General features: G+C 43.4%; 1 protein-coding gene across 10 annotated transcripts in view; it reads right to left on the bottom strand.

The window, feature by feature from the left end:
• Positions 1-13,849, bottom strand: part of IPP (intracisternal A particle-promoted polypeptide) — a 111,099-nt gene that overhangs the window by 11,278 nt on the left and 85,972 nt on the right. For 4 of the 10 annotated variants that reach the window (XM_066269336.1, XM_066269334.1, XM_066269337.1 and 1 more), the window contains exons 6-9: positions 9,503-9,640; positions 8,252-8,374; positions 5,770-5,990; positions 1,397-4,312 (exon numbers count right to left, since the gene is read on the bottom strand). In XM_066269336.1, coding sequence (XP_066125433.1) covers positions 3,947-4,312; positions 5,770-5,990; positions 8,252-8,374; positions 9,503-9,640 — 848 coding nt within the window. In that variant the 3' untranslated portion in view covers positions 1,397-3,946. Of the gene's footprint in view, positions 1-1,391; positions 4,313-4,958; positions 5,080-5,769; positions 5,991-8,251; positions 8,375-9,502; positions 9,641-13,849 lie in introns of those variants that run through there. The other 6 variants (XM_066269342.1, XM_066269340.1, XM_066269341.1 and 3 more) reach the window with 5 other exon arrangements.

The raw sequence follows: 13,849 nt of genomic DNA, 5'->3' as shown, positions 1-13,849 counted from the left end.
CTCTCCCTGTTTCCAGCTTCAGAAAAATGAAAAAATAAAAAAATAAAAATAAAATAAACTTAAATGGATGCAAAGTAGTGAATTTAGAGAAAAAATAATTGAAAAATAAGTCTGTGATTATAAATTATTATCAGGAAATAATCTAGAGCAGGCATTCTAAAAACCTAGTTCTATGGAGTACAAGGAGGCAATCTATGCACACGCACACACACAAAGCTCCAAAAAGAAACAGTTATATAGAGCAGTGGTCCCCAAGCCCCAGACTACGGACCGGTACAGGTCCGTGGGCCATTTGGTACCGGTCCGCAGAGAAAGAATAAATAACTTACATTATTTCCATTTTATTTATATTTAAGTCTGAACAATGTTTTATTTTTTAAAAATGACCAGATTCCCTGTTACATCCATCTAAGACTCACTCTTGACACTTGTCTCGGTCACATGATACATTTATCCATCCCACCCTAAAGGCCAGTCCGTGAAAATATTTTCTGACATTAAACCGGTCAGTGGGGACCACTGATATAGAGTATACAGAAGGGATTTAAAATTTTTTTAAAATGCTAATGACCCTTATAAATTGCCAGGAGAATAATACAGTGAAAAACACTTGCCAAATTTATTTGACAATATAAATCCTACACAAGAAACGCCTAGTGAGTTAGTGACGGCAAAATGTATTTTCAGAAAGGTAGTTTTTATTTTTATTTATTTTTTATTTTTAAAAAGTTTATTTACTGATTTTAGAGAGGGAGGAAGAGAGAGAAAGAGAAGCATTAACTCATAGTTTCTTCACTCTAGTTGTTCATTGATTGCTTCTTGTATGTGCCTTGACCAGGCAAGCCTGGGGTTTTGAATCAGTGGCATCATAGTTCCAGGCTGATGCTCAATCCACTGCACCACCACAGGCCAGATGAAAAACCATCTTTATTTTTATTTTATTTTATTTTTTTGTATTTTTATGAAGTTGGAAACAGGGAAGCAGTCAGACAGACTCCCGCATGCGCCCGACCGGGATCCACCTGGCATGCCCACCAGGGGGCGATGCTCTGCCCATCTGGGGCGTTGCTCTGTTGCAACCAGAGCCACTCTAGCGCCTGAGGCAGAGGCCATAGAGCTATCCTCAGTGCCTGGGCCATCTTTGCTCCAGTGAAGCCTTGGCTGCAGGAGGGGAAGAGAGAGACAGAGAGGAAGGAGAGGGGGAGGGGTGGAGAAGCAGATGGGTGCTTCTCCTGTGTGCCCTGGCCGGGAATCGAACCCGGGACCCCTGCACGCCAGGCCAACGCTCTACCACTGAGCTAACCAGCCAGGGCTTACAGAAAGGTAGTTTTTAGATCAGGGGTGGGAAACAATAGGCTATTTGTGTAAACCTACAAACTAAGAATTAATTTTCCACATTAAAAATGTATTTAAAAAAAAACTGCCCTGGCCAGATAGCTCAGTTGGTTAGAGCATCATCGGAAGCACAGAGGTTGCCGGTTCGATTCTAGATCAGGGCACATACAGGAACAGTTCAATGTTCCCCCTTTCCCTCCCCTTCTTTTCTCTCTGAAATCAATCAATAGATAAAATATTTTAAAAACAAAACTGGCCTGCCTGACCAGGTGGTGGTGCAGTGGATAGAGCACTGGACTGGGACTCAGAGGACTCAGGTTTGAAACCCTGAGGTCACTGGCTTGAGGCCCAATGTCGCTGGCTTGAGCAAGGGGTCACTCGCTCCACTGTAGCCCCCTGGTCAAGGCACATATGAGAAAGCAATCCATGAACAACTAAGGTGCTGCAACAAAGAATTGATGCTTCTCATCTCTCTCCCTTCCTGTCTGTCTGTCCCTATCAAGGCACATATGGGAGTTGATGCTTCCTATTCCTTCCTACTTCTCTCTCTCTTCCTATCTCTCTATCCTCTCTCTAAAAATAGAATAAATTTTAAAAAAAACACTAAATATGCCTAGAGAAGAGATTGTATGTGGCCCTTGAACAAAAAGTTTAACTCCTGGTAAACAATGTTCCTTCAAGAAATTTCAATAAGTTGCTATAGCCAAAATTAATTGTCAAAACCTACTTCAGAAAATAGGAAAGCTAATAAAAGTCCTGGGAAACAATCAAGAGAGAAATGAGCTAGTAGCTAGGTTTTAAAAAAAAAAAAAGGCCCTGGTCAGTTGGTTCAGTGGTACAGTGTCAGCCCAGCATGTAGAAGTCTGGGGTTTGATTCCTGGCCAGGGCACATAGGAGAAGTGCCCATCTACTTCTCACCCTTTGCCCTCTCCTTTCTCTTTTTCTCTTCTCCTCCTGCAGCCAAGGCTCCATTGGAGCAAAGTTGGCCCGGGTGCTGAGGATGGCTCCATGGTTCCTCAGGCACTAGAACGGCTCCGGTTGCATCAGAGCAACATGCCAGATGGGCTGAGCATGGCCCCCTGGTGGGCTTGCCGGGTGGATCCCAGTCAGTTGCATTTGGGAATCTGTCTCTCTGACTCCCTGCTTCTCACTTTAGAAAAATACAAAAACAAAAAATCCAGGCCCTGGCCAGTGGGCTCAGCGGTAGAGCGTCGGCCTGGCGTGTGGGGGACCCGGGTTCGATTCCTGGCCAGGGCACATAGGAGAAGCGCCCATTTGTTTCTCCACCCCCCCTCCTTCCTCTCTGTCTCTCTTCCCCTCCTGCAGCCAAGGCTCCATTGGAGCAAAGATGGCCCAGGCGCTGGGGATGGCTTCTTGGCCTCTGCCCCAGGCGCTAGAGTGGCTCTGGTCGCGGCAGAGCGACACCCCGGAGGGGCAGAGCGTCGCCCCTGGTGGGCGTGCAGGGTGGATCCTGGTCGGGCACATGCGGGAGTCTGTCTGATTGTCTCTCCCCGTTTCCAGCTTCAGAAAAATACAAAAAAAAAAAAATCCAAAAAAAGAACCTGGACATAAAGTACATCATGAATAATGTTTATAAAATCATAAAAAGTGAAAATGATTAGGCCCTGGCCAGTTGGCTCAATGCTAGAGCATTGGTCCGGCATGTGGATGTACCAGATTCAATTCCCAGTCAGGGCACAAAGGAGAATTGACCATCTTCTTCTCCACTCCCCCTTTTCTCTCTGTCTTCCTTTCCTATAGCCATGGCTCGTTTGGTTAGACTGAGCTGGCCTCGGGTGCTGAGGATGGCTCCATGGCCTCTGCCTCAGGCGCTAAAAAATGGCTCATTTTTGAGCAATGAAGCAGTGGCCCCAGATAGGCAGAGCATCACCCCCATAAAAGAAATAAAAAATAGCCTGACCAGATGGTGGCGCAGTGGATAACGCGCCGGACTGGGATGCAGAGGACCCAGGTTCAAGACCCCAATGTCACCAGCTTGAGCGCGGGCTCATCTGGTTTGAGCACAGCTTCACCAGCTTGGACCCAAGGTTGCTGGCTTCAGCAAGGGTTTACTGGATCTGCTGAAGGCCCACAGTCAAGGCACATATGAGAAAGCAATCATTGAACAACTAAGGTGTCGCAACGCACAACGAAAAACTAATGATTGATGCTTCTCATCTCTCCATTCCTGTCTGTCTGTCCCTGTCTATCCCTCTCTCTGTTAATAAAAAAAAAAAAAAGAAAGAAAAAATAAGGTGAACAATGATTATTCCTCAATGCTACAAAGTGAATCTTTTAGCCAGATCGAGAGAGGGATAGGGACAGACAGACAGGAAGGGGTGAGAGATGAAAAGCATCAACTCATAGTTGCAGCACCTTAGTTCATTGATTGCTTTCTCCATTCTTTTTTTTTTCTTCTAAGTGAGAGGAAGGGAAAGAGAGAAACAGATTCTCACATGTGTCCTGACTGGGATCCACCTAGCAACCCTGTCTGGGGTTGATGCTTGAATCAGTTGAGCCACTGGCTATGAGAGAGTAAGATTGCTTTTTCATATGTGCCTTGACCAGGGGGTGGGGGTAAGGTCCTCCAGCAGAGCCAGCGACACTTTGTTCAAGACAGTGACCTCTGGGCCCTGGCCGGTTGGTTCAGTGGTGGAGTGTCGGCCTGGCGTGCGGATGTCTCGGGTCCGATTCCCAGCCAGGGCACACAGGAGGGGCGCCCATCTGCTTCTCCACCCCTCCCCCTCTCCTTCCTCTCTGTCTCTCTCTTCCCCTCCCGCAGCCAAGGCTCCATTGCAGCAAAAGATGGCCCGGGCGCTGGGGATGGCTCCTTGGCCTCTGCCCCAGGCGCTAGAGTGGCTCTGGTCGCGACAGAGTGACACCCTGGATGGGCAGAGCATCGCCCCCTGGTGAGCGTGCTGGGTGGATCCCGGTTGGGCACATGTGGGAGTCTGTCTGCCTGCCTCCCGGTTTCCAGCTTCAGAAAAATGAAAAAAAAAAAAAAAAAAAGAACTGAATTTCTATATACCAGCAATGAAAATTTTGAGCATAAAACTAAGAAAACAATTCAATTTGCAATAGGATCAAAAGAAATAAAATAATTAGGAATAAATTTAACCACTAAAGTGCAATAAACTGAAAACTATAAAACATGTGCCTGGCCTTTGGTGGCACAGTGGATACAGCGTCAACCTGGAACACTGAGGATGCTGGTCCTGGCTTGCCTGGTCAAAGTACATACAGCAAGCAACAACTAAAGTGAAGCAACTATGAGTTGATATTTCTCACTCCCCACACACCCGTAAAATCAACAAATAAAATCTTTAAAAAAATTAAAATAAAAAATTGTTAAAATAAATTGAAGACCTAAATAAATGGAAAGATATCACATGGTCAAGATGAAAAGACCGAATATTGTTAAGATGGCAATAGTCCCAAAATTGATCTCAGATTCAATGTGATCTCTATCAAAACCCAGCTGGATTCTTGATAGAAACTGACAAATTGATCCTAAAATTTATATAAAATTCAAGGGACCAAGAATACCCAAACCAATTAAAAAGAAAGCTACAAAGTTGGAGAACGCACACTCTCTGATTTCAAAACATACTACAAAGCTACAGTAATTAAAACAGTGTGATACTGGCATAAGAATAGACATATATAAATGAATAAAATTAAGAGTCTAGAAATAAATTCTCACATTTATGGTGAATTGATTTTCAACAGAGGTGCCAAGACAATCTAATGAGGAAAATAAAATTTAAAAACCCTCAGGTTTTGATGGCTTTAATAACCAGAAGCAGTTTAAGAAACATAACATTTGGTCCTGGCCCATTGGCTTAATGGATAGAGCACTGGCCTGGTATATAGTTGTCCTGGGTTCAATTCCCAGTCACGGCACACAAGAGAAGTGATCCTCTGCCGCCATCCCGTGCCCCCCCCCTCCCGCTTTATCTCCCTCTACTTCTTCTGCAGCCAGTGCCTCTATTGGTTTGAGTGTTGGCCCTGGGGACTGAGGATAGTTCAGTTGGTCTCAGCCTAAGCCTTAGGTGCTGAGGACAGCTTGGTTGATTTGAGCATGGGCCCCAAACAGAAGTTGCCCAGTGGATCCCAGTCGGGGTGCATGCGGGAGTCTATCTCACTATCTCCACTCCTCCCACTTAAAACACACACACATCTGATTCTAGAAAAAAAAGAGCAAATTAAACCCAAAACAAATAGAAAGAAAAAAAAATAGAAACAGAAATGAATGAAATAGGTGGACAATCTGCAGAAAAAAAATCAATGACACCAAAAGTGAGTTCTTTGAAAAGAGATAAAAACTTAATACAAATGATCAATATCATGAATGAAAGAACTCACACCACTACAGATCTTATAGACAGTAAAAAAACAACACAGGATTCTAAAATTTGAAATCATCCAACCTACCTCTTCGAAGGAATATTTTTCTACAGTATGAAGAGCATCTTGTGTCTCATTCCACCCTCCAATAGAATAGATGCAGTCATTGAGTGCAGCCACCCCAAGATATGCTCTCCTGGTTCCCATTGGAGGAAGTGGAGACCAACGCTTGGAAAGTGGATCATAAACTTCAAAAGAACAAAGCTCTATTCCTTCATCGCTGATGCCCCCAATTACATAAATTAAACCTGAAATGAAATATTTTTGCTCAGATGCTATAGGAAAAAAGATATAATAATTATCAAAAGTAATAGTTGTGATTTCAGTTTGCTATGCTGATGCTACAGAGGGCTTACCAATTTTTTAAGACAAAATCGACTTTTGTCTAGTTTATCACAGCCCACATTTAAGCATGTTACAAAGAATTAAGGGTATGAATTAAATTTTCAATAAATAAAAAAGATTGTTTTTGATAGTCTCTCCCCATTTAGAAATACTTACTAAATCCGGCTTAGGAGAGAAAATTACAATAAAGAATGACATTTAACAGTGGCACAGTGGATAGAGCATCGGACTGGGATGCAGAGGACCCAGGTTTGAAACCCCAAGGTTGCCAGCTTGAGCAGGGGCTCATCTGGCTTGAGCATGGACTCACTAGCTTGAGCGCAGGGTTGCTGGTTGAGCGTGGGATCATAGACATGACCCCATCCAGGGTCACTGGCTTGAGCCCAAAGATCTCTGGCTTGAAGCCCAAAGTTGCTGGTTTCAGCCCAAGATAGCTGGCTTTAGCAAGGAGTCACTCGCTCTGCTGTACACATGAGAACGCAATCACTGAACTAAGGAGCCGCAACGAGGAATTGATGCTTCTCATCTCTTTCTTCCTGTCTGTCTCTATCTGTCCCTCTCTCTGACTCGCTCTCTGTATCTGTCAAAAAAAAAAACCACCCCAGCCTGACCAGGTGGTGGCGCAGTGGATAGAGCCGTCGGACTGGGATGTGGAAGGACCCAGGTTCGAGACCCTGAGGATGCCAGCTTGAGCGTAGGCTCGTCTGGCTTGAGCAAAAAGCTCACCAGCTTGGACCCAAGGTCACTGGCTCGAGCAAGGGGTTACTCAGTCTGCTGAAGGCCTACGGTCATGGCACATGTGAGAAAGCAATCAATGAACAACTAAGGTGTCGCAATGAAAAACTGATAATTGATGCTTCTCATCTCTCTCCGTTCCTGTCTGTCTGTCCCTATCTATCCCTCTATCTGACTCTCTCTCTGTCCCTGTAAAAAAAACAAAACAAAAACCAAACAAAACAGAATGACATTTTAAATACTTATTTTGCTAGTCAGGTATTTTTGCCTATCTAGAATTTTAAATTCTAGCTTTGTTTATTCTGAAAAAAAAAAAAAAAGATTATTTTGGCAATACATAAATAAATAAGAGGTTCAAAGATATGAGGATAAAAGCAGAACTTCCATATAGTTAGTGTTAATCATTTAATACTGACATAAAATATACTTTTGTGCAAATAAAACCTCAAGTTCAGTTTTTAAAAATATTTTTTATCAGAAAAAAATTTTTATTTTTTTTAGTGAAAAATATACAGAGAGAGGGCAGATAGGGACAGACAGGAAGGGAGAGAGATGAAAAGCATCAATTCTTCATTATGGCATCTTAGTTGTTCATTGATTGCTTTCTCATATGTGCCTTGACTGGGAGTCTACAGCTGAGCAAGTAAATTTGTGCTCAAGCCAGAGACATTGGGCTTCAAGCAAGCAACCTCTGGGCTCAAGCCAGCGACCACAGGATCACGTCTATGATCCCACACTCAAACCAGCACTCCCGTGCTCAACCTGGTGAGCCCATGCTCAAACCAGATGAGCCTGCACTCAAGCTGGCGACCTTGGGGCTTCAAACCTGGGTCCTTAGCATCCCAGGTCAATGCTCTATTCACTGCACCACTGCCTGGTCAGGCAAAATTTTTATTTATTTATTTTATTAAAGACTTTTATTTATTTGCCTGACCAGGCAGTGGCGCAGTGGATAGAATGTCGGACTGCGGTGCAGAGGACCCAGCTTTGAAACCCTGAGGTCGCCAGTTTGAGCATGGGCTCATATGGTTTGAGCAAGGTTCACCAGCTTGAGCCCAAGGTCGCTGGCTTGAGCAAGGGGTCACTCGGTCTGCTATAGCCACCCCCCCTTGCCCTGGTCAGGGCACATACGAGAAAGCAATCAATGAGAAACTAAGGTGCTGCAACAAAGAGTTGATGCTTCTCATCTCTCTCCCTTCTGGTCTATCTCTGTCACAAATAAAAAGACTTTTATTTATTCATTTTAGAGAGAAGAGAAAGAGAGAAAGAGAGAGAGAAGGGGGATAAGAACAGAAAGCATCAATTTCCATATGTGCCTTGAACAGGCAAGCCTAGGGTTTTAAACCAGAAACCTCAGTGTTCCAGGTCAATGCTTTATCCACTGTGCCACCACAGGTCAAGCAGGAAAAATATTTTATACAGCAATTACCTTGCATTTCACAACAGCCAAAGTAGTAGCGTGACATGGCCATGTTACCAACTATTTCCCACTTATTTTCATCAGGATCAAATCGTTCAATGGTGGTCCCTATCTCAGCTCCAACCCATCCACCTGTAACCAAACAGAAAAATGTTATATCTCGGATAAAGGAATCTCATTTATCTAAAACACCTTAGAAAAACATCTAATCCGACAACTTCACATTATGGATGATTATCATGTAGAAGAGAGGAGTTATTTGTACAAGATCATATGGAAAGTTAGAATTTTTTTTTTTTGTATTTTTCTGAAGTTGGAAATGGGGAGGCAGTCAGACAGACTCCCGCATGCACCCGACCGGGATTCACCCGGCATGCCCACCAGGGGGTGATGCTCTGCCCATCTGGGGCATTGCTCTGTTGCAACCAGGGCCATTCTAGAATCTGAGGCAGAGGCCATAGAGCCATCCTCAGTGCCTGGGCCAACTTAGCTCCAATGGAGCCTTGGCTGCGGGAGGGGAAGAGAGAGACAGAGAAGGGGAGGGGTGGAGAAGCAGATGGGCACCTCTTCTGTGTGCCCTGGCCAGGAATTGAACCCAGGACTCCTGCATGCCAGGCCGACGCTCTACCACTAAGCCAACCGGCCAGGGCCGAAAAGTTAGAATTTGACTAACTTAGATCTGTTAGATCTGTCAGTAGAACTCTGATCTTTTAACTCTTTCTGCCTCTTTTCAACTAGATATATAAAATTTAAAAAACACACAAAAATTTCAACATATTGCATAGGAAATTTGGTATTTTGAAAAACTATCCTGAAATAACTTCTGCATATTCAGAATACTTATACCAATAATGAGATTTAACTATCAGCTGAAGTGTTTCATTGGACATCTCATCTATATTTTATCTCCATCTCTTTCTAAGAGCTCTACATTTGACAAAATTCCCAAGTAATATTTTGAGAATAGGAATTTAAAATTTATTTATTTTTAGAGTGAAGAGAAAGAGAGAGAGAAGTAGGGAGAGAAGCGGGAAGCATCAACTCAGAGTAATTGCTTCCTGTATGTGCCTTGACCAGGCAAGCCCAGGGTTTCAAACCAGCGACCTCAGTATTCCAGTTCGATGCTTTATCTTCTGGGCTACCACAGGTCAAGGGAGAATAAGAATTTATAAAGCTGAAATAATACGAGTTTGTTATGGGAGGGAAGGAAAATTTCTAAAGTAATCAGAATCTGGGTAAGAATTTGAACAGCATAATTACCCAAAGCATATATAGCCCCATAACACACACACACTCCCAGACCACAGCGGGGGTGATTCATTGAAGCTACAGTCGTCCACTGTTTAGTAACTGGATCATAGCATTCAGTACAGTCAAAAATCATTGAATCTTTTTCACCTGAGTTAAATAAAAGAGACACATATTAGGAGGTGTAATAATGCTAATAGCCAACAACTGTAATACAATATTCAGTAGCATTCCATGTTGTCATAAATTCATTATGTCTAATATTATACTACAGTATTTACAAAAACTCATTTGCCCAGCAGGTTTTTATTTACTTATTTATTTATTTTTAAACTTTTAAAAAAATTTATTTTACTTATTAATTTGAGAGAGAGAGAGAGAGAGAGAGAGAGAGAGAAAGGGGAGAGGAGCAAGAAGCATCAGTTCCCACATGTGTCTTGACCAGGCAAGTGCAGGGTTTTGAACCGATGACCTCAGTGTTCCAGGTCAACGCTTTATCCACTGCACCACCACAGGTCAAGCCAGCAGGTTTATTTTTAAATCATAGCACTGTCATTTATTAAAGTCCATTGAATGAAGCAATGACATGTTTTTCCTATTATCTGTTGTTGTTTTTTACAGAAACAGAGAGAGAGTCAGAGAGTGGGATAGATAGGGACAGACAGGAACAGAGAGAGATGAGAAGCATCAATCATTAGTTTTTCGTTGCAACACCTTAGTTGTTCATTGATTGCTTTCTCATATGTGCCTTGACTGTGGGCCTTCAGCAGACCGAGTAACCCCTTGCTCAAGCCAGCGACCTTGGGTCCAAGCTGGTGAGCTTTGCTCAAACCAGATGAGCCCACGCTCATGCTGGCGACCTCCGGGTCTCAGACCTGGGTCCTCCGCAACCCAGTCCGATGCTCTATCTACTGCGCCACCGCCTGGTCAGGCATCCTATTATCTATTTCTAATTCTACCACCCAAACAATTCATGTAATTTGCATTTTGACACTTGTAAAATTTGAGTTTTCATGTAATCCTTATCTAGCAACAAACAGAAAATAATTTTTTTTTTGAGACAGCCAGCCAGGAAAAGAGATGAGAAGCATCAACTCATAATTGCGGCACTTTAGTTGTTCAATGATGGCTTTCTCATACATGCCTTGACCAGGGCTCCAGCTAAACCAGTGACCCCTTGCTCAAGCCAGTAACCTTGGGCTTAAGCCAGTGATCTTTTAGGATTTAATCAGCGATCTAAGGGCTCAAGACAGTGACCATGGGGTCATGTCTACAATCCCATGCTCAAGCCAGTGAGCCTGCATTCAGGCTGGCAACCTCAGGGTTTCAAACTTGTGTCTTCAGCATCCCAGTTCAATGCTCTATCTACTGTGCCACCACCTGGTCAGGTTGTCACCACTTTCAAGAATCTACAGTTAATGTGGATGATAACTAACTGCTCATTGTTAAATAAAGTTATAAAACTGCAAAAAAAATCTAGAAACATCTATGCATATATTTAATTAGTTGACATATGACAGTTTATACTGCAGAACAATGAGGGGAAAAAAATTTTTTTAAGCCCTGGCTGGCTAGCTCAGCAGTAGAACATCAGTCCGGCATGTGGAAGTCCCAGGTTCGATTCCCGACCAGGGCACACAGAAGAAGCACCCATCTGCTTCTCCACCCTTTCCCCTCTCCTTTCTCTCTCTTTCTTCCCATCCTGCAGCCAAGGCTCCATTGGAGCAAAGTTGGCCCGGGCACTGAGGATGGCTCCATGGCTTCTGCCTCAGGTGCTAGAATGGCTCCGGTTGAAACAGAGCAATGCCCCAACTGGGCATAGTATCACCCCCTAGCGGACATGCTGGGTAGATCCCGGCTGGGCTCATGGGGAAGTCTGTCTGTCTCTCTGCCTCCCTGCTCTCACTTCAGAAAAAAAAAATACAAAAAAAATTTTATACTAGGAAAATTGCTTTTATAATAAAAATATTGTAAATGAAACTGGTACCCTACACATACTACCCATAAAAACTCAATTCTAGGTATATTACAGACATAAATGTAAATGGAAATACTAAAATTTTAGAAAACAATAAAGGTATATATATTCTCATGACTCGAGAGTAGGGAAGAATTTCTTTAAAAATGTACAAGAACCTGACCGGGCAGTGGCGCAGTGGATAGAGCGTCAGACTGGGATGCGAAAGGACCCAGGTTCGAGACCCCGAGGTCACCAGCTTGAGTGCGGTCTCATCTGGCTTGAGCAAAAAGCTCACCAGCTTGGACCCAAGGTCATTGGCTCGAGCAAGGGGTTACTCGGTCTGCTGAAGGCCCACGGTCAAGGCACATATGAGAAAGCAATCAATGAACAACTAAGGTGTCGCAACGAAAAACTGATGATTGATGCTTCTCATCTCTCTCTGTTCCTGTCTGTCTGTCCCTCTCTCTGACTCTCTCTCTGTCCCTGTAAAATATAAATAAAAATAAATAAAAATAAAAATGTACAAGAAACACTAACCATAGAGGGAAAAAAATAATGGAGTTGCTACATTAAAATTAAATACATCTGTTTGTCAAAGGATACCACAGAGAGTGAAAGGTGAAGCAGCAGAGCAGGAAAAGATATTTGCAGCACATGTAACTTCATAAGGGTTTAGAATCCTTTTCTCTCCCCCAGACTCTTTTTTTTCCACTTTTTGATTTTATTTATTGATTTTTAGATAGAGAAGAGAGAGAAAGAGAGAGAAGGGAGGGGAATTGGAAAGCATTAACTTACAGTAGTTGCTTCCAGTATGTGCCTTGACCAGGCAAACCCAGGGTTCAAACCGGCGAACTCAGCATTCCAGGTCTACGTTTTATCCACTGCGCCACCACAGGTCAGGCCCTTGACTCTTGAAAGTATATAAAACTCCTACTGTGCAAGAAGGAGTTAACATAGACTGCTGATCCTTAGAAAAGCCTCCTTTGCAATGTTGACCCTTGGTTGGAGTCTGGTAACATGGCTAGTAAATAGTTCCATATACTGATATAAAATTCTCTCCAAATGATAAGAATGACTTTTTGCAGTGATGAAAATGTTCTGGAAAGTCCTGGTCAGGTGGCTCAGTGGTAGAGCATCTGCCTGGTATGTCGTTGTCCCGGGTTCCATTCCCGGGCAGGGCACATAGGAGAAGCTACCATCTGCTTCTCCATTCCTCCCCCTTCTCTCTCTGTCTCTCTCTTTTCTTCCAGCAGCCATGGCTTGACTGATTTGAGCACACTGGTCTGGGGTGCTGAGGATGGCTCCATGGAGCCTCCATCTCAGGCACTTAAAAACAAAAAAAGAAGCCCTGACCTGTGGTGGCGCAGTGGATAAAGCGTCAACCTGGAAACACTGAGGTTGCCGGTTCAAAATCCTGGCTTGCCTGGTCAAGGCACATATGGGAGTTGATGCTTCCTGCTCCTCCCCCTTCTCTCTCTCTTTCTCTCTCTCTCTCTCTCTCTCTCTCTCCCCCCTTCCTCTCTAAAATGAATAAATAAGGCCCTGGCTGGTTGACTCAGTGGTAGAACGTCAGCCTGGAGTGCAGAAGTCCCGGGTTCGATTCCTGGCCAGGGCACACAGGAGAAGCGCCCATCTGCTTCTTCACCCCTCCCCCTCTCCTTCCTCTCTGTCTCTCTCTTCCCCTCCCACAGGGAGGCTCCATTGGAGCAAAGATGGCCCGGGCGCTGGGGATGGCTCCTTGGCCTCTGCCCCAGGCGCTAGAGTGGCTCTGGTCGCAACAGAGCGACGCCCTGGAGGGGCAGAGCATCGCCCCCTGGTGGGCAGAGCGTCGCCCCCTGGTGGGCGTGCCAGGTGGATCCCGGTCGGGTGCATGCGGGAGTCTGACTGTCTCTCCCCGTTTCCAGCTTCAGAAAAATACAAACAAACAAATAAATAAATAAATAAAATAAAATGAATAAATAAATAAATTAATTAAAAAAAAAGAAAAAAGAAAATGTTCTGGAATTAGTGGTGATAGTTGCAGAACTTTGTAAATATACTGAAAATCACTGAACTGTATACCCTAAATGGTGAATTTTATGGTATGTGAATTATATCTATTTTTAAAAAATAATATTTAGAAAATTAACCCAAATCAGTATGCATCTAGAAGGGAATAAACTAAACTATTAACTCTGATTATCTCTGGGTAGTATAATTATAGTATAGATGATTTTTATTTTTTCATATGCTTTGGTTTTAGCAAAATTTTCTATAACAAACCAAATTATTTGATAATAAAATTATTTTAAAATTATATACTAAGAAATATCTTAAGATAACAATGTTGGTAGTATTAATAATAGCTAACAAAGTCGCAGCATTTTTGAAGGGCCCCCATAAATACTTCTGTGGCATCA

Source organism: Saccopteryx bilineata, chromosome 3, assembly GCF_036850765.1.
Source record: "Saccopteryx bilineata isolate mSacBil1 chromosome 3, mSacBil1_pri_phased_curated, whole genome shotgun sequence".
In the NCBI taxonomy this organism is placed as follows: domain Eukaryota; kingdom Metazoa; phylum Chordata; class Mammalia; order Chiroptera; family Emballonuridae; genus Saccopteryx; species Saccopteryx bilineata.
Note: the sequence above shows the minus strand (reverse complement) of the source record. Positions and strands in the feature narration are given on the sequence as shown.